General features: G+C 42.0%; 1 protein-coding gene across 25 annotated transcripts in view; it reads right to left on the bottom strand.

The window, feature by feature from the left end:
* Nucleotides 1-5: 5 nt before the first annotated feature.
* The window catches only part of kif1b (kinesin family member 1B), a 54,416-nt gene continuing 33,806 nt past the window's right edge, over nt 6-20,615 (bottom strand). For 8 of the 25 annotated variants that reach the window (XM_035159351.2, XM_035159350.2, XM_035159356.2 and 5 more), the window contains 30 exons: nt 20,007-20,112; nt 19,888-19,905; nt 18,876-19,024; nt 17,225-17,403; nt 16,512-16,649; nt 15,246-15,497; nt 13,308-13,426; nt 12,428-12,513; nt 12,002-12,131; nt 11,506-11,659; nt 10,665-10,755; nt 10,327-10,445; nt 10,156-10,211; nt 9,650-9,850; nt 8,718-8,826; nt 8,479-8,545; nt 8,171-8,255; nt 7,539-7,644; nt 7,028-7,054; nt 5,930-6,044; nt 5,716-5,849; nt 5,552-5,613; nt 5,309-5,454; nt 4,886-5,146; nt 4,719-4,790; nt 4,478-4,599; nt 4,238-4,390; nt 3,811-4,003; nt 3,503-3,621; nt 6-3,406 (listed from right to left, as the gene is read on the bottom strand). In XM_035159351.2, the coding sequence (XP_035015242.1) occupies nt 3,364-3,406; nt 3,503-3,621; nt 3,811-4,003; nt 4,238-4,390; nt 4,478-4,599; nt 4,719-4,790; nt 4,886-5,146; nt 5,309-5,454; nt 5,552-5,613; nt 5,716-5,849; nt 5,930-6,044; nt 7,028-7,054; nt 7,539-7,644; nt 8,171-8,255; nt 8,479-8,545; nt 8,718-8,826; nt 9,650-9,850; nt 10,156-10,211; nt 10,327-10,445; nt 10,665-10,755; nt 11,506-11,659; nt 12,002-12,131; nt 12,428-12,513; nt 13,308-13,426; nt 15,246-15,497; nt 16,512-16,649; nt 17,225-17,403; nt 18,876-19,024; nt 19,888-19,905; nt 20,007-20,112 (3,612 nt within the window). In that variant the 3' untranslated portion in view covers nt 6-3,363. Of the gene's footprint in view, nt 3,407-3,498; nt 3,622-3,810; nt 4,004-4,237; nt 4,391-4,477; nt 4,600-4,718; nt 4,791-4,885; nt 5,147-5,308; nt 5,455-5,551; nt 5,614-5,715; nt 5,850-5,929; nt 6,045-7,027; nt 7,055-7,538; nt 7,645-8,170; nt 8,256-8,478; nt 8,546-8,717; nt 8,827-9,649; nt 9,851-10,155; nt 10,212-10,326; nt 10,446-10,664; nt 10,756-11,505; nt 11,660-12,001; nt 12,132-12,427; nt 12,514-13,307; nt 13,427-15,245; nt 15,498-16,511; nt 16,650-17,224; nt 17,404-18,875; nt 19,025-19,887; nt 19,906-20,006; nt 20,113-20,615 lie in introns of those variants that run through there. The other 17 variants (XM_047340307.1, XM_035159352.2, XM_035159360.2 and 14 more) reach the window with 11 other exon arrangements.

The following is a 20,615-nucleotide window of genomic DNA, read 5'->3' as shown; positions in this document are numbered from 1 at the left end:
ACAGGCAGCGTTCTGCTAATGCACAGTTTGCACTTTTATTGTTGCCTCATTCACAAAACAGTTCAATGGTGTTAGGTTACCATACACAGAATTAGGATATCTGCATGACACATCTATGCTATACAGCGAATGGATTATAATTATTACAAATACAGTCAACATATTTACATTTTAATTCAAGCTCCATACAACACAGATATTTACAAAATAAGTATGAAAATGAAACCGGTCTGACAAATAATGTACAGTGTTGACGTCACTGTTTGTTGGTGTTTGTTTTTTCTCGTCTTCTTGTAGTGAACAAAGCCAAAGGGAACGCAGTTATTTAACTGATATTAATTGTCAGAGGGGAAGATGGAAAAAAAAATATATATCATGGCTAGTTTTGTTTGAAAGGCATCAACGGAAAATAAAAAGTGTTGAGGTGGAGAAAGACACCAGCACACACAATAGTATACTGTCATTTTAGATGTCACTACAGCTACCTTTGTATTATATTCCCTGATATTAGAAAAACATAAAAATGAGATAAAAACCAACTTTTATCTTTGTTAGGATTCAGGCGGCTGGCTAGCGTGAGCAGTGAGTAAATATTCTTCAAATCAAAACTCAGACTTTCACTCAAACCACTTTCTAATCAAGAGGAAGCACTAATGTAACTCGGCCCCGCTGACGGGGACGCAGCGAGTTACATCTTAGTTCTCTTTTTTTTTTTCTTTTCTTTAAAAGATGGAGAAAAAAGTACATTCAACTCTCCCCCACTTCAGGCTGGAAGAGGCTGCCACAACATCATCCTCTGGTTCATTCTGAGTTAACTAAACCGTGCAGACTCTGTTTGATCAGTTTTTATTCATATGTGCAAAGAGCTGCAAACTAATATGTACATTGCAAACAATAAATACACAATCCCAAAATAATATACCTCTGTGAATGAAAGTGAAAATGTTTGCTCCGACATGTTTTCACCTCGATATGCATCACAAACATTGAGGGTCCGGAGGTTAACGTGAGGTGCGTTGCATTCTGATTGGAGAACAGAACGTTTCTGAGTCCGATTTCTTTATGTGGGTTCTTAAACAGACAGAAAATACTTTCTCAGAAACAGTCCAACAGGATTTAGTTTTTCTGACCAGCAGGTTGTCTGACCTGACGGCAGCTTTCCATTTCTGAGGTGAATGTTTTCAGTCTTTTTACATCAGCTGCATCACTGATAATTCCCCTAAAACTTGTAACAGGCAACAGGTTCCTCTGTTTCAATACATTTGGCCATGTTCCTTTCATACGATACAGACGGCAAACTACCGGTTGGCTGGCCGGAGTTTATCAACGCCCATGTACCCATCACTCTTCAAGCGTTTGTTGAGACAGAGGCACCAAAAATTTCATAACGTATCATCTGTGCGACGATGTACAGAGCAAATATTTTCATAAAGAATATCAGAAATAAAACCTTTGAGTCAATGTCGTCCCTTTAACATCTCTTCTTTCATTTCTGTCTAGTAAACCCTTTGGAAAGCAGCTATCCAGTGTAGCCTTGATATGTGCTCTTCTCAGTGTTCCTGATACTCTGGTCTCAACACGCGGGATCTGCCCTCTTCTTGCTATAGATACGTGTTAATGTGCAAAATAAGGTTCAACAAACATGATCCTTGGTTAAAAATTAAGAAATAAATGCCCTCTGTAACATTTCATATAAAACACCGCTATGGAATGGTTAAAAGCATAATAGAAAAAAAATGTTAATAATAAACAAAAATAATGGAATGTCAACCCAGTGAAGGTTAGATGTGTTAAGAGGTTTCAATTTAAGAACACAAATAGAAAATAAACATGTGATGAGCTGCGGTGGCTCTGAACAGTAAGTACTTGACCCTACAGAGGATTCAGCCGACACTGGGGTGACAGTGAGGGGAGTCATGGGGTCGACTGGATCGTTATCTGTCCTGCAGGCTGTACGCTCGCAGCTTCGTCCACTAACCACTGTGGTCAAGGCTAAAGCACCGCAACTTCACTCTCCTTCTCACTTCTTCCCACCGCTTCATCGCGTTTTGGTTTTGTCTTCGGCGTCACATGTTTGTGAAGGTGAAATAAAATGTTGAGACTCTCTTGAGGTCTGAGGCTAAACAGTGTAAGAAAAACTGCCTGGAGCTCGGGGAGCTGAGAGGAATGTCCTAAATGAGAGTTAACTACTGTGCTGATCCCAGAACAGACTGTATGTACAAATGATATTCTCTCTTCAGAGCACTGCTCATCTTCTTCCTCCTCTTACTCCTCATCCTCCCCTGGAAAACCCTGTGTTCATTTTAGATGAAATCGCAAAGAAAAGGGACAGGGACTAATATCTACTCCTGTTTGAACAATCCGTCGTCGTGTTTCCACTGTGGAGATACAAATTCAATTTGAATGCGTGTATTTCTGATGTCGACACAAATGCATGATTGTAAATAATTAGTCACGGACGAGGGGTGTATGTACACAGACTGGAGGAGTGGGATCTAAACATCACATGGATGACGGTGGAAATCCGGTGCAGCCCTCATGTTTCACAGAGTCCTTGACAGGTTTTCTTCCACATTTAGATTCTGATGGCTGTTTAGGAGGCAGTACAGGGGGAAGCTGGAGACTAGTTTAGGAAGAGACCTGGTGCAGATCTCATAAAGAGGAGGAAAAGAAATCCTATGAATTCATTAGCAGCAATGGTTCTTAAAAGTCGCCCTGCCTTCAGTAGCAGAGCGTGAACTGATACTTCATTAGGAGATACTTCTATATTTTCCCTTCATGGTTTTAATTGTAATCATCTGATATCACTTTTTTGGAGCGAACCTGTCCATCCCCTGAGGACTGCTGCAGTTATCATGTGGGCATATTAATGAAAAAAAGGAACAAAACTCTTCTAGGGAGACAAATAACACTGATAGAGACGATTAGTTTTTTTTTTTTACAGATGATTGGCAAACTGAAAAGTTGTGGCCAGAAAGAGCATTTTCTGAAGAATCGTGCACACACAAGTAGACTATTACAACATGCTACTAGTTAGGGAGTTGGGGGAATGACAACAAAGCGGAACAAAAATCAGACCCGAACATCGTCATCGAAACCAAAAAACACGGAAAAGCTGAGGAGGAGGTAAAGGGAGGAGAGAAATTGAGAGGAGTTGGCAGAGGATTGTTGGAGGGCGAGAGGAGGCAAATTCCTCTGCAACTGAAACGTTTAGTCGCATGAAAGGAGACTTAAGCCACAAGTCTACTTACAAGAGAAAACCGTCAAGAATCACAATGATTAATAAGTGTTAACACTTGGTATGTTCAAAGGCTGTTCAGAAAGAACGGTAGCCGTGGTTTCCTGTGTGCCAGTCGACTCACTTCAGTTCTTGATCAGGCCGCTGCGCCTCCTCGACAGTTTAGATCTGTGGAAACGACAGGATTTCATGATCAGAACGTAACTTCTGAAGGACGTAGAGCTGCTTCTTGTTAAGTGCAGTGTGAGGAGAGCGTGTGTTTACCTTATCGTCCCTGCTAGCAGAGGATTAAAAGCGTAGAGCCAGTCGTTCATGTCTTTCTCGTTGTTGGCCTGCAGCAGGATTCCTCTGTGTTTTGTGCACACGGCAAACGTGTTTGGAGTCTGAAAAGGAAAAGAAATATATTTGCAATTTTGCACTTCTTAAGGGTTTCGATCAAATAAAGTGCATGAAGGAGTTTTAATCTTGCTGTTCAGCTCTTGTTTTTTCACATTTCTGGTAAAGACTTGCACGTTGCTGTGCCGATAAACCAGTAAAATGTTTTGCTCCTATTAGATTTCTTGAAACTGTACCTTGAGCATGGCCTGCTGGTCCTCACTGTATTCCACCTGTGCTGTTGAGAGGTTGAGGACGCCCCGCTCCACCGGGTCTTTGTCGCTGTTGTAGATGAAGACGTAGGGTCGGCGCACAACCACAAAGTGCTTCACCCATGAGTTGGAGCGAGGCTCCATGAAGCTCAGGAATCCCTTCTTGGACACAACAGACCTGGGAACAAAGGAGATCAGTAAAAAATAAGATTCGTTTTTTGAGCAGAAGAATTAGATCAATCTGATTTGCTTCCAGCAGAAATCATCCATGTTCACCAGTAATTTCTTCCTGGATTAGATGACACGATTTTCTGTCTATGTTTGGGCTGCGAGATTCATCTCATAATGACACTTAAAATGGCGTCACTGCAGACACATGCTTCAGGTGAAGACCAAAGGTGGCAGCACTCACCCTGGCCTCATTTCTTCAATATCAGGCTCCAAGTTGAGGAACTCGTTCTTTCCAGCCCGTGCTAAGTACGAGGACTCCAGTGTGGGAACCATCGGGAAGTTTTCATAGTCTGAGCAGGAGGGACTGGAGGCACGGGAGCTGTTCTCTGGTGTCCTTATGAACAAAATACACCAAGTTAACACCTCGCTAACAACCTGCCAATAGCACCTTTGGATTTGATCAATCAAATCAAAGTTTTACTTCTGGTCTAAGGAGCCACAGCGGGAGTCAGACAGAGAGGGGCAGGTGGAGGAGGGGGTGAGGGTGGCGCTGCTGAAGCTGGTCACTGACGGATCACGTCCCATTGGTGAGATGTCCGACAGCTGGAGAAGAAATGCACACTATTTTTGGAAAGGTTGATGCTCAAATAAAACTGAGCTACACAAATACAGGTAAAATACTTTTTTTAATATATTTAAAATTTCTTTCTGTGATCTCTCACCTTGCAGTCGCTGATACTGTTGACCACCTGGTTGTATTCACTGTTGTAAGTGTGTGTCAGGAGGCGCAGGCACTGCAACACAACAAAGACGAGACAGACAGGCCCGTTGGTTAATGAGCAGCAAAGAGTAAAATTGTCATATCTCATGATACAGAATCTGTTCTTACCTTGGTGGCCAGCTCCTTCTCACGATCCACCAGGCTCTCTATGTCGGCGGAGTCGTAGCCGCTGCTCTCGCTGGGCGTGATGGCGCTTTCAAAGGTGGTGCTGGAGATCTGTGAGGAGATGGAGGTTGAGGTGGACAGGGTGCCGGAGCTCATGCTCGGGGAGAGCGACTCGCTCAGGGACTTGGCGGTGGGAGTGTTGCCCACTGGAGGAGCCTCTCCCAGCTTCTCCCTCAGGAGGAGCAGGTGACGGGTCTTCTCCACCTGAGTGAATAGCAGGAGCAGGGGGTCAGGTACAAGTTAAACTTACACTGAAAGAAGATTTTGTTTAAAAGAAAACTAAGTATAGGTCTAGAGTAGGAAAGCCAACCCTATGTTTCTCTACTTTGAATTGATTACAGTTAAATTCAATGTTTAAGGACCTACCTCGTGCAGCTGCTCCATTTTTTCCAGCTCCCATTGGTGCTCCACGATGAGACTGTCACCTCTGGGCCTCCAGCCGGCCAGGTTCTCCTCTCCACGCACATAAGCCACTGACGTGTCCAGGATCTTCCTCCTCCTCCGTTGCATCCCTACTCAGGACAAAAGCTCATATTAGGACAGAGTCCGCAGAGAAATTATAATGAAAAATAACCCTTTAGAATGTATTGATTGTTGGTCTGGGCTCACCTGGACTTCCAGTGTCAGACATCTTGCACAAGCTCAGCTCGTAGATGCCAGTGACTCGGTTGCTGTGATGAAGCAGAGGATGTTTTGTCAGTAAACTGTGTTCTCACATGATATGGCAGAACTATTATACATTGGGTAGAAATGGCCACACTAGGGTTTCTTACCAGTCAGGAGATTTGGAGTAACCGCTCCCAAAGAGGTTCCTCAGGGAACGTGGAGGGGAGATCTTTGCGTCTCGGGAGTAGAAGACCATGCAGATGTCTTTGGTTATGATAGCAGGCTGGATGCAGTGGTCAAGCTGTGGAGTGGAGACAGAGTGAGTATGTTAGCCAGAGAGCTAAATCATAAAGACACATCATTGCAGGAGAAGTGACTGACCTCCAGATACGCAGACAGGGTCATGAAGATCTTCTCTCCATAAGGAGTGACTCGGTTTAGCAGGAGGGAGTTGTGCAGGGAGCTGTCCCACACAGCCTCGAAGCGGTAGAAAGTCCTGAAGGGGAAAATCCCAAAAATGCTCAGTAGTAGCAAAATTAAAGAGAATTGCGCTTATCAATAACACTTATCCTCTGTAAAGTCAGTGCTTTACAAGGTTAATAGGATCTGTGTGGATACAGCAGCAGTGATTGAGAGGAGCCAAAGTGTACTTTTACAAATTCAACACAGAGTGAGTCAGATGTCATTCTGTCACTTATGATGCGAATGTAAACTCCTGACAGTGAACAGTGACTGACGTGTCCCTCACACTCATCCCAAGTGACGACAGGATGTGAGGAACCACACTGAGGTGACACCCTGACAATAGAAACAACGTGAGCAGGAGTCCCTTTAGTTAACAGCGTGTCAGGAATGTGCCAAGAGTGCAGAGAGCCATATGCGAGCCAGTGGCATGCAGAATACAGGCTTTACATGTTCTGGGTGTCATGTTGTTTATGATATGATAGAAATAATAAACCTTACAGCATCAATGTGAGGACCATCACTTTCTGCTATCATCACATTTTTAAATAGATCTGTCTACCTGCTTTATTAGATGAGGGATTGAGGCAGACAGTTCCTGTCTGTGGCAGCAGGGGGCGCTCTTACCCATAGAGAGCAACCACTGCCCAGTTGGTGCCTCATTGGCCTTTGTAGTTATTGAATTAAGACTCATGCAGTGAATAACAGCTGAGACCAAAGCATTCATTTGGAATCTGGGGACCACATAACATCAGCATCGGGTGTCGAATTGACAATCACAATACTAAATAGGAGGTGTAGTTGCATATGGATGGCCTTTACTTATCCATGAAACATTTTCGAATGGGATTTCTTTTCAGACACTGAAAATTGATGGTATTAAAAGGCCGATCTAACGCATCACGTCAACTTACAACACAAACGGTTGGAGGACTTATTTCTATGGATCTAAAGGACTAAACAAGAAGCATACGGTTCTTTCAAAGAAAGAACCGTATGTTCTCTGCTCACTGGTACCTATCAATATCCTTATCAATAGAAAGCCTGAGTACAATCATGAGTCCAGACGCAGCAGGAGGAAAAAGAGAGTGCACAGACAGAAAAAAAAAAGAGAAGCACAAAGAGTCAGGCCACAGAGACAATGGAGCAAATTAACAGGAAAATTAAACAGCAATGGAAATGGAAATGGTCATGCTATGATTCCAATGTGCCTTCAGCGAATATGAAGACGATAATATATCAATGGAGCTAGAATATATCGTAGGAAACGATTTATTAAACTGCGACTGTTAGATATGAACTGCAGTATGTGGCAATAACTACATTACAGGAGTATCTGCTGCAGATGATTTAAAAAACACTTTATCCTCAGTCAACCTTAAGGAACTGTGTTGAGAATCCATCAGAATATACGCACATTATCAGCAACAAAACAACTGTTGTACCAATAAATCTCTACAGTCGCTCAGTGAATTTATGCTGTTTATTACATACAGTCGTCCTGGGAGTGTGTGAGCGTTTCAGCTACCTGTTGGAGTTGTGTGATGACTTGATGTTCTTGGCAGAAATGATGTTCAGGGACAGGACAGCGTCGGCAGCGCTGTCGTCCACCTCAGTCTTGGTCCTGATGCGACCTGGTGTGACACAGAGAAACACAGCACACGTCACCACAACAGCTCTAAAGACGTGTTTAGATGGAGTATGACTGATGGAGAAACTTCTTCACTACTTAGAAGAAGTACTTAAACTGTCAGTTTGTCCATTAACAGCCGTACTGTCACAGTGTCCAGACACAGGACTCTGAACACATGGCTGCTCCCTCATGAGTCTCTCTGGACAAGAACGTCAGCAGCTCAGAGTTGAAAATGTGAGGTGTAATTATTTGGTCCATCAGCTCCAGATCACAGTAATAACGACTAAATGATCCAACTCCTCAGACTGAAATCACAACCGAAGAAACTGCAAAGTATCTTCAGTGCAATTTCCTTCTTGACAATTAAAGGTAGTTTATAGTTTAATATTGTCAGGTAATCTACTGATTCTGCGTGACTGAGGAAGAAATCACACAGAAACATCGTCTCCTCCTCTGCTGTGACAGTCTCATGTGCTTCAGCAGTGAGGAAACCGTTTTCTCTGTGTCTCTGTGGGAAGACTGCTCACCCACGACCAGCTCACGGACGTCCTTCCAGTGGAGCTCGCTACCCTTCTCATGGATGAGTGTAACCGTGATCCTCCGCTGGATCCCCTGCAGCAAAGACGACAGCAGCTTAGAATGACAGTAGACACAGCTACTTCTAAATGTAACTTATTCAGTAGTATAATCTTTTACTGGTTTATAAAAAAGTTAAGAGATATCCCCTTTGATTTGAAATCCGAACCAGTGCAAAACGCATTACTGACTTTATATAACTAGTGATTAGTGTATATAGTTTGACTGGTAGGAAAAGTGTGGATCTTGTGCCTGGTACCTGGTGCAGTAGGTAGGTACCGTGGCAGGGCAGTCCTCCACTGTGATCCACAACAGCTGGGATGTACCTGTGGAAGTGTGGAGGTCACACTGAGCCTGGACACTTCAACCAACAAATGATGAACTACATCCAGTTTGTCAAAATACTACAATAAAAGTGAACTATACTGGATCAAAGCCCAAACTGCATTAAACTATATAGTAATTGTTGTGTGTGGATATAACATGCATGACACTCACTCTCCAGTGGGCTCCAGCTCGCTGATCTCAAACCACACCAGCAGGTCGTACTTGCTGACGCACTGGCCCAGGTTGGACTTGGTGATGGTGTTCAACTTGGTGGCTGGAACTGAAACACAAGCACACAAGCTCAATATGACAAACTGGGATTTACCTGAAATTCAAAGGGGATGGATGAAAACAATATAGTTTGATGTTATATTTAAACTACATGAATTGGATTGTTAAATGGAGGCTGGATATGAGAGGTGAACACACAATGATACTGAGTCATTTGGTAAACACACACACATACGATGCCGATTTCTAAAGGAGGTGTTACTTATAAAATCTATTAATACTGAATTTCCCAGGCCACAGAAAAATGGCAACAATAAAACATATTCAAAACGAAGAGTTAAACTTACTAAAACGTTATAAGGGGCTAAATGAAAAATTACAGCACCACTGACAACACCTTGGTGTCTAACACATCAGGATTATGTTCCTGGCTAATCTCTCAGACACACAACTACATTCATCTGCATTCAGTGTGGCTAAAAATGAATAATACTCCACATGAAAACTGAACCTATAAAGGCTAAAGCCTCTGGAGCCTGATTAATGCTGTGAAGGCCATGTCAGTGATCTTCTGTGATTATGATAAATACTCATTTTAGGGCTTAAGATTCAGCTCATGCAGCAGATTTACCTCAAGGTGTCAGTTCGGGCCAGTTTGTAAGGGACGGGGGGGGTTGGACTGAGCTGATCTGACCTACAGTGAATAGACCTGCAGCAAGGTGCAGCACACATCACCACTGCAGAGCCTTATCGAGCCACTGCATGCAGTCACACAGCACAACGAGAGCAAAGCACAGCACTAGTCTAATCACTACAACCCGGGTGCATCTAATGCCCGGTCAGTAAACTACTACACTGGCCACTCTACCAACCATGGTGCCTGGGCACGATTAGCACCGGGTCGTTCAGCATTGAGAGGAAGGGGAAGTGAGAGAGTTGGTCGGCCTCATCCTCCAGACTGGCCACAGCAGAGGAGGCCAGGGCGTTGGCGTGCAGGGACAGTGTGTCCAGCACCGTGCCGTTGACATAGCCGCTCATCAAGTAGCGGATTAACTCTATCTTACGGGTATGGTCTGGGTTTGCAAAGCGGCACATTGTGAGAATGGTGAGAAAGATTGGAGAGGACGTGGGAAAAAGTTGATGTGCAGGAGGGAGGGCGGAGGTGGGTAAGAGGATTATGAACGGTGGGAGAATATGATTAAATACGAGACAAAAAAAAAATCCAAAGGAAGCAAAAAGTGAAAGAAAAGGGGAAGGAAAAATGAGGCATGCTTATACAACCATAACGAACAGAAAGAAACATGCTTGAAATGATGGTGACAGGTGCAGAAGATATTCCTGTTTGAGTAGTATGGTGGGACGACTTTAAGAGCCTTACCTGGTCTAGACAGAGGCATGGGAATAGGATAGTATTTCCTTGATGGTGTTGGAGGACTGCAATTACAAAACGAAACAAATTTTAACGTTACGAAAATATAGAAAATCTCGTATCGTACTATAAATTCAATAAGAGGAAATGCTTTTTTAAGTTTTTTTAAACCGCACCCACCTGATCAGGTCCTGACCGTGCAGATGCAGTGGGTGCTGCTGGTAGTGACCAAACACTTCAAACACAATGGGCTTGGTCTTGATGTACTCGATAAAGGACTCTGTGACCTCCACTGAAATCTGCTCCAACAGGGCAAAAACAAGGCGTGGTCAATATTAATTAACATTAGGTTGTTAAGGTAGGGGTGTGTGTGTGTGTATATATATATATATATATATATATGTAGGGGTGTGTGTGTGTGTGTGTGTGTGTGTGTGTGTGTGTGTGTGTGTGTGTGTGTGTGTGTGTGTGTGTGTGTGTGTGTGTGTGTGTGTGTGTGTGTGTGTGTGTGCACTCACATTCTGGACGTGATAAAAGCCCAGAGGAGCTCCTTTGCCACTGTTCTTTAGGGGCTCAGTGGAAAAAGCCTCATCATGACGATGCAGGAAACTGCAGGAGATAAATATAAACGAGCTTCAGCATGTGACACTTATTTGTCAACAAGATTAATGGCGTTTACAAAAAAATCAATAACAAAGTAAACGACAACAAAATCAACTAAATGCATCAACCAGTGGGAGTTAACTCAAACCAAAACTTTTGCTATCATCATTCATTTATTCATTATTGACAATGTGAACAGTTTTGAAAAAAAGCACTTCACAGATAAAACTATATCAACTAGAACGACAGTAAGTACAGCGCATACCTTTGCCAAGGCCCCACAGTCCGCTTAAATTTAATCTGTTGAAAAATGCCCTATTTCAAAATGTTAAAGAAAGTGAAAAAATTCCTGGATCTGCCCCACTGATCCGGAGCCGCACCAACATTTAATTGGTTCTACCCTGACTCATCCCACATCCTTCAGCTGTTATTGTGTAAATTTGCTTATAAAAAATGGACCGGGGTGAAAATATAACCTTCTTGGATGTAACTATATCAATTGTCTTTTTGATTTTCAGACCTACAGTTATAACATTTCGTGCCAAATCTGTTTTGATGTGATATTATGCTATATGCTAATATTTCTATTTACCGTGTCATGAATTTGTCCCTTGATTTAGCATTTTGTGAAGTGATAATCTGTTACAATTCTAATATATGTCACTATTGCATTTCTACTCTGCATAGGGCAAATACAACTGCTAATATTTCATACAAAGTTTTAAGTTACCAGAAACCAAACTACCGTGAACTCACTTGAATTGGCAGAAGATGTCGGCATACTCAGGCAGGATGCCACTGGCCTGGAGGACGGTGACACGGAAGGTAAAGATGCTGCCCACCTCCAGCTGGCCCACCTCACTGTCACTGAGATTCAGCTTGGTCTCTGAAAGGTTTTCCAGCTTGAGGTCTGACAAAAAAAAGCCACAAAGGGAAATGATCAGCAACTGCATCTGGGATTGTGCTTTTCAATCTGCAAATCAATTTCAAGTTGCGCACAATACAATCAGATTGGTTTCTGCACATTATCAAGCTTGTGATTTGTAGAGCAGATCCTGCTGTTCAGTCCTTCAACAGCCTTTGTACACATTCCTTTACAGAGCAAGAAAACCTGCATCAGTCTCATTTCCATAACTAAACATTTTAAGTCCTCCTCTGCATTCAACAGGACCATCTGCCCACATGTTTCCCTTTGGGGCAGAGAGAGGTGTTGAAATTTATGAGCAGAGAGGTGAAGGTCTAGCAGCCGTACCCATGTCGTTGATCCTGTTGAGCTCCTCTGAGGGGGTGATGATCTCTGAACTCTGACCCTGACCCTCCACAAACCGCAGCTCTTCTAGCGACAAGCCGGAGTGAGTCATAACCGTGGAGGTAAAGTCGTTCTGATTGGATGAAAAAGGAGACACAAGAGTTGAAGAAGCAAGACAAGCAGCTGGTAGAGAGAGAGAGAGTGCATCACTATTTTATTTGTCCAAAACTATATTATCTATTTCTTGAGTTCCCTTTTGGAAAATAAATAAGAAATGATGAAACAATGTAAAACTCAAGGAACACTTCATCTGCAGACTTCAATCAGCTGCTTTTCTGCTGACTTTAATCCAAATATTATACAAACACACACACAAAAAAAAAGTGTTTTCTCTAGTTTGAGACTCCTTTGATTTGACTCGGGGCTTACCTTTTTGAAGTACTCATCATCAAAAGAAATCTTGGCGGTTCCTGACTGTCTAACTCCTGACCCGTAGTCTGGAGCCTCCTCGTCAGCTACAAAGAGACAAAGCATCCTCTTGTCAGGATTGATCACAGACATGGCTGCCTGCAACCGGAGCGCACCAAGCGGAATACACCGAGAATCTGAGGGAGTTTTCTGGTTGGTGGCCTGGAGAGCCTTTCAAATTATTTTCCCACCGATATCAAAATAAAAGTTACAACCATATGATGTATTCATCAAGATATTTGGTTTGAGTAGAAGATATTTGAACTTCGACATAAAAAAAGATTGTGATACAAATAAACGTCACATTATCTTAAAGCACAAATGTAACTAGTTATTTGTCTGAGGGTTTGTAAAGTCACCAACATAAACGGTCTCCTTCAGAAGGATTTGCCTTTTAAAGCACCTTTCATACAGGTTAGTGTAGTTCAAAGTCCTTCACAATTGACTGATGAGCCAAGAATAATTGAAAAATAAACAAAACAAATAAAAACAGTGGCAATGACATACCATGAAATAGATTTTAAAGTACAACTAACACTATAATAATGATTAAAAAAAAGTCAAATAAAGGGAAGAAGTTCAATTTAATAAAATGTGATAGAACCACTTACCAAAAATTTGGTAACGGTCGGATAAAACTGAATACAATTTATGTGTTAATGTCTATAAAACCATACTTAATAAAAACCAGAATAAAGAGACAGGTTTTAAGCTAAACCACCGGCTGCTCTCAGGTTGTCAATGACACAATCGGGAAATATCATCATCAATTTGAAGGATAAAACCTCTGCATAAAGATCCTAATCCTCTCTGGCTCATTACAGACTCATTAATTACTTACCAGCTATAGCCTGGACCCCCACGCGCAGGAAACCACGCACCGCACCCTTCTCTGTTACTATGGCAACACGGTGAACTAGTGGCACAGGGTAGAGCAGGTTGCTCAGGTACACGAAAGCTCTGAGGATAAAAACAAAAAGGCAGAGACGTGAAAAGCTGATTCTGGTGCAGAGGGGAACAACTGCTGCAGGAAACGTCACTATGACACAGGTTTTTTTGCTGATATAACTGCCATGTCATCCGTTACTTTTAATTTACTAAAAGCAAATTAGACACATCCACTTATTGAAGAACATCTGCAGTCGCATAGAGACAGTTTTCTGAATATGCATTACCACATCATATAATGTGCATTAACATATTCCCCAGTTAAGCACATGTTAATGACTACAAAAACCTACAGTAAAATATTAGTGACAATTATGTTAAAAGGACACGCAGAAAATAAATGAGGACAGAAAACTGAACATAAAATCCTACATGCTTCAGGGCACTGAAATCAGCAGCAGGTTAAACCATCCACTTTATTTTGAGACTGCGTGACAGGGGTGATGACACATCGCACTGGATGCAGCAGTAGAGGCTGTAAAAGAGTGCTTTATTGTGTTGTGTTATGGCAGTGTAAGTCTCTCACTCACACACTCCCTGACATTTTGTTTTGCGGGATTTGATTTGTCCTGCTGCACCCCTGGTGACCCTCCATCCATCCACCAACCCCCACCCTACCCCACTCTACCTCCCTCTCTCTCCCTCCCTGCGCTGGGAGACTCAAGGCCAAGGCGGAGGAGAGATATCAATCTGTAAAAATCTCTGAAGTCACTGTGACGCAGTCAGGGTGACGCTGAGCTACGACCGTTGCAGAGTCTGGCTGGCTTGAAGCCCGCATGAATCTGTCGTCCTGTTCTGAGATCAGCACACAGTCTTTCTTGGGATGTTTACAGCGTTGAGACGTCAGCCGCCTAACAGCGTACGCATGCTGTGATTTCAAATGCTGCTGAAGCAAATTATTTACCTCATACTTGACATCAAATTAAAACAAATACAAGTAAGTAGGATTATGAGATTGGCAACTACATCTGAGTTAATATTACCTACAATACATTCAAAGAGCAATGTTAAAACAAAAGGTTATTAAACAAAGTATTCAACCACAATGAAATAAATAAAACAAAAACACAAATCAAACGAGGCTGAAAGGATAAGAAAAAAAAAAAGGCAGACAGCTAATGAACATAAACAGCAGATACATGTAACTTCACATAGGTGGGAGTTAATCCACTCAGAGCTGTGATGGTGGCAGGGACTGAGACATCACGTGGGGAGGAGGTGGAGAAATGTGACGGATGGTGGCTTTTCATTATTTTAGAGACTGGAGTCTAAATGAAATGCAACTCATAAAAAGCAGGCCTGTGAGCACACAAGTATGACTAATCACATTAAATTCAAAACTGCTCCACTTCATCTCTGCTAAGCTGCTCTGAATACACGACATGATCTGATTCTGAAATTAGTGCTTCACCAGGGAGGGATTTACTGATCGATAATTAGTGATATGCTAACGGTACTAGCTCACATTTTTCAGGGCTCACATTTTCCAGCTACTAAAATCATATGTTAAATAATGATGTCTTGTAGCCTGCATATAAACTACTGCTTTCACGTCTCACTCTACTGAACGCTGTTGTTTGTGCAACCTCAGTGTATCCATCTTTTTCCACATCTTCAGACATGTCCAGTACATGAATTCATCTTCATTCTATAAAACAGTAATTATGCTATATTTGCATGATTTTGTGTTTTATCACCTACACTCTTTAATTTTCCCCATTTGTTTCACTTTACATCTGAGAATTGAGATTAACGACACTAAACCAATCCAACATCCACCCGATCTCCTGTCCCCGCTCGTGTATGGGAAATGCCACAGCCAGTCACCAACCTTCCCACCAGGATGAACCAGGGGGAGCGGTCGTAGAAGGGGTCCTGGCCGTCGCTGAAGATGTCCGAGCCCTCCTCGGTGCCCGCATCTGAGCTGGTGTCGTCCACGAACGCCTCGTCATCGATCAGGTCAGACATCTCGCTCTGGCGCTCATCCGCCATCTCTGTGATCTCGGAGTCAGTGGTGGAGAAGGTGGGAGAGGGCGTGCGGTCGGCCAGGCGCTCGTTGACGCAGCCGTGGAAGATGGGGGAGCTGGGGGAGGGGGTGGTAGTTTTGGAACAGTAGCAGGAATCAAGGAAAGGTACCAATGCAGCAACAGAAGAGTTAAACAGGCGACTGCAGCTCATTATGTACAGATGTGACGTTTCACTTTGGTGTAAATAGCATTGTTTTTCACAAATGGCACCATGACTCACAGTTTACTACCACTAATTACATAAACACATAACGAAAGATAAACTTGGCTTTGGATCACTCAATTTGCAAATTTTCTAACAATACAACTTTCGAGCTTTGGCAAAAGTTACAGGTTTTAAATGAGCTGGATGGTGCCACAGCAGTTTATAGAAACATGACTATTTTATAATCAAAAGGAAACGTCACTTCAAAAGAATTTAAAAGGATGAAAGTATAAATCTAATGTATTCTGGCTGCGACAGGATAAAATACAAAATGCCACAAAATTTCCATATGACCCAAAAACACTATCTTGTTGACAAGCTTTTGTGTGAAGGGGAAGGGAATCAACATGATAATGACAACACACAGAACAAAAGGATATAAATGATGAATGAAAATAATGTAAATTATAAAAAAAAAAAGCAGACAACTTAAAAATGTGATGTCAAATAAAATGAATATATGAATCTTCACAGACAATACATCATAAATGACATGAAATAAAAAGCATAAAAATTACAACATCAAATCATACACATGACAAAAAAACAAAACAGCAACAGAACAATATGACGAAACAAGATACCAAAACACGTGGTCTCAGTGACTAATGAAAGAAAATGAATCTGCACATCAACATAATTTGACCACAAAAATGAAAAATGAAATGAAAGAAAATGTTTGTATCCATTTAAAATAAATGGATCACAAAAGCTGCCTGAGTCATATCGAATTATTTAGCCTCAAAAACTGACTTAGAACTCAAACCTGCAACAACAAGCCCAATAAACAGCTTTCAAACAAGATATCCAGTGATACTGTAACATGTGCAGTGAGTGCTGTGTTTGTGTTTGTTGCATCACATACCTTCCCACCAGTTTAAACCAGTGGAAACGATCATAGAAGGGGTCATTTCCTGACATGGAGCCCTCGCCGTCTTCCTGGGGAGTGGAGGCCATTTCACCAGCGCGGTCATACATCTCTCTCATCTGCTCCAGCCTCTGTCTGCAAACGATGACAGAGTGCTGTCAATATTAATGAGAGGCAGAGAGCCAATATACAGCTCACATAATGGCTGGAGGGAAATGAAAGCTTCTTGACGTACAGATGTGAGACTCCTCATTTTTTCTATCTTTTGTTGAAGCCTGACCGAAGGCAGATTTTCCTTCCTTATTTTAAAGGGTAAAGAATTCTGAAATCGATAAATCTGTATCTTTTTTTAATTCTGTATAGGCTTTTACAAGTTTTGATCCATTTGTGGTTTGATGACGATTGTTTGCTTTTGTTTTATTGATTCTAATTATCTTGCCCAGAGACTACTAATGCTATATACACTATTTATTGGAGGAGATTGTGCTCTTTTTTGGACGAACAATGACAGCACCATTTCTAGGTTACCCTTAACATCTTTTTCTATGCTATGATCTGTAAAAAGAGTTTTTATGTTAGCCCATCTCAAACAACATATACGTCTGAACTGACATATCTTTGATGGGCCAATGTCTGATGCATATCTAAAGAAATGCTGCCCTTGAGAGTTTCCAATACAATTCAGGACTAGTTGAAGGTTCGGTGATTACTTGAGTTTATCAAGGGACCAGTAGTGCGTGGCTCCGTTCTTAAGGTCCTGAACCTCTACAGCCACCACGGTGCGGGGGAACGGCCTGGAGTCGCGTTCTTTCTCCGGTTCTGGAGGCAGGAGCTCAGGGGGCAGCGGCGAGTACAGAGTGTCTGTCAGCAAGACGAACTGGAACTGGACCTGGAGAACGTGGAGAGATGAGAGGAATAAAAAGACAGTTTAGAAGACATCGAGTCAAATCAAGGAAAGCAACAACCTCAACAACAAAACAAGTATGAGAATCCATCCTGATTTTAAACTTAGAAACTGTAGTCTGATTTATTGGATATTTATACGGTAGGTACAACGCCATCGGCTATGATTCTCACTCTTCTCCTCTTCACCTAACAGTAAGTTACTGTTTTCAAATTCCCCTTTGCTGTGGGAAACAACAACAACCTCTGAGCCAGAAACCTACAAACTAAAAATGGAAATTTTTGAACAAGATTTAGATCGTACAATCAAACATCTTTTACCCCTTTGGGGCAAGGATTTGGATTCTCGCATGCAAACGTTCCTCCAAAACAAGATCCCCCTGACACTGTTTTGCAGGGACACCGTCGCAGCATCATGGGTTTAACACCATCCTAGACGATTGTTGTTGGTTTAAAGTAATACAAGCAAGCTAGAGAGTTTTTGCCTCCTATAGCAGCATTATAACAGCTGCAGACAGACCATTCTCCAACACCAATACAGTGCGGTGGAGATGTGCAGGTCAGGTTATGAGAGACTACAGAACAGGTGCACCTGCATTTTTTTTTCAGTTAAAAGACAGAAGAGACATGTATGGTTACATTTTACTGCAGATATATCAAGGTTGAAAGGTCAAACAAACCATTAACCACCCTCCATTTTGTGGCCTCTCGCTTCCCAGCTCCCTCTGGAGGCAAAATGCTAACCCACTTAACAACACTGACCATAAATAACAGACACAAGAAACCTAAAGAGAAATAAAAAGAATCTGACAGTGTCTTGTGACAGATGATCCATCTCCAGTATCAATCATGTTGATCCCAGGACTGAACATAAATCACACTGGTTTCCTGCTGGGGAAGACTGACCATAGCAGAGGAGCATTTCAGTTCAATTTCTTTATGTGGCAGTGAATCAACACCTCACTCACCACGAGTGTGACGTAACGGTTTGGCTTATGCTTGTGCAACATATATTACATTTAATGATGAATGTTCACTTATTCAAATCACACTGGTCTGAATAGAAATGTGATAACTTGTGGCGTCTCTGTTTGGGTTTTTAATTAGGAATATGGTCAGCAGATTATGCGTCACTGGCATCTTGCGTCACAGTTGAACGTTCCAGAACCTGAGGCATAATGGATATGAGGCTGACTCACTTCCGTAGATAAGGCTGCCTGGTGAACACATTATTGGAACACAGCTTGGCTTTCTATGACATTTAGGGTTACTGGTTTTACGTCATACTTTACAAAGGCTTGACATTCACCTTTAGTTTTAACATCAGAGGGTCATATTAGGTTTTTCACTAAACAACGTTAAAATTCTAATGTATACATATTACTCTCAAAGTAAGTAATCCCCTATTTAACCAGTGCTGAACTACAGCATGCCACTTATGAACTGAAATGTACTTACTTTCTTCTTTAGCTCCACACTGATGGCGTTGGCCTCCTTCAGGTAGACAGCATTTCCCCACAGTTGATCACGGAGGGAGGTGAACTGATGATACCTCCACTTCCTAAAAGCCCATTGTGCCAGCTCAAACTCATGCTGAGTCCACGGCACTGCAGGGAGAAAAGATAGAGGGTTAATGTTGCCACGACACACACACACACACACACACACACACACACACACACACACACACACACACACACACACACACACACACACACACACACACACACACACACACACACACACACACACACACACACACACACACACACACACACACACACACACACACACACACAACTATGTAAATGCCCATAAAACATTTCTTTGTGACAAGCAATGGATGAAAACAAATTCTAATCCACAAGATAAACTGTGACAAAAAGTGTTTCTTCTATAAAGCCATCATCTAAATACAACAATACAAACTGTCACTATATTGCAGAGAATAGTCCTATTAAGAGTAAACATTGAACTTCTTAGACGTGGTGGGATGACTAAGCGTATGAAGACTATATTTTCAGGTCAGACACAGATAGAAGGTTAATTTGTCCCTCCTTAATAACGATGAGTCAGTCACTCAAGGAGACAAAATGTTCACTGTGGTGGATTAACCTATTTTAAACTGCTGAAGAGGGTGGAAACGAAGAGGCAGCTGGAGAATCGGTAATACAGATACTTTTGCACTGGAAATTTGTTGACAATACCTTTGGTAACAATGGGTTTGTAACCGATGAGCTAAAACATGAAAAACTACAAGTAGGGCCCCTTATACTTGAAGTTGAACGCTTTATATTAAATTAGAAGCATGTTTTCTTTGAAAAGAATTAGAGCACACATGAATTATGAAATAGTTTGGCAGATTACATTGAATGGGTAATTAGTATGGCAATAATAACACATTTTAGTTGATCTGAGTGAGGTTGATATTATGTTCTTTTGATTATGAGACTGAAAATACTATACGCACATCCAAATAGTTTAGGCTCTGTCCAGAAATTGCAGAAGAAAACAAACAGTGTATTTTTATATATACATGATGCAATATGGAAAACAGAATCTGGAGAACTGAAGATTTACAGGACGCACCTTCCTCTTCCTCCTCCTCCTCCAGCTCCTCTTCATCCGGTGTCTCAGCGACGAGGGAACGAGTCTCCACCTGTTTCTGAAGCTCTTGCAATTTGCTCTCGTAAACCTGAACACCAACACACAGGGAAGAGGAAAGAGAACATGGACGACTGTCCATCAACCGCAATAATAGGTGATGTCATCGAGTCATCAGAGCTATTCAGTGTAGATTATTCTCTATTTTGGAATTCTACAATGGTACTTATTTCTAGTACTGTGAACTGATGACTGTTAGTGGTCTAAATGACACATGGATACATGGGGCTTGAAGTATTAACTACACAGAGTGAAAACAGGTTCACAATCATATCAACTGTGAAGTGAGATGAGCGTAATTATTTTAAACGTCTTTTCCTTATCGTACCTTTTCAAACCTCTAGATACTTAAAAATAGCGGCTAACTTAAGCTGGAGATTTTTTTTGCGGCAATGAGAACACAATGTCCTGGAAACAAAACCTCCATCATGTAAACAACTTTTATTCTGATTGAAAGGGCTGGAGTGGAGAGGAGGTGCTGCTAGAAGCTGAGTCAACTGTAATCCAATGAGGGGCGCCATCCTCATCAGAGAG

This window comes from Hippoglossus stenolepis, chromosome 6 (genome assembly GCF_022539355.2).
Source record: "Hippoglossus stenolepis isolate QCI-W04-F060 chromosome 6, HSTE1.2, whole genome shotgun sequence".
NCBI classification, from domain to species: domain Eukaryota; kingdom Metazoa; phylum Chordata; class Actinopteri; order Pleuronectiformes; family Pleuronectidae; genus Hippoglossus; species Hippoglossus stenolepis.
Note: the sequence above shows the minus strand (reverse complement) of the source record. Positions and strands in the feature narration are given on the sequence as shown.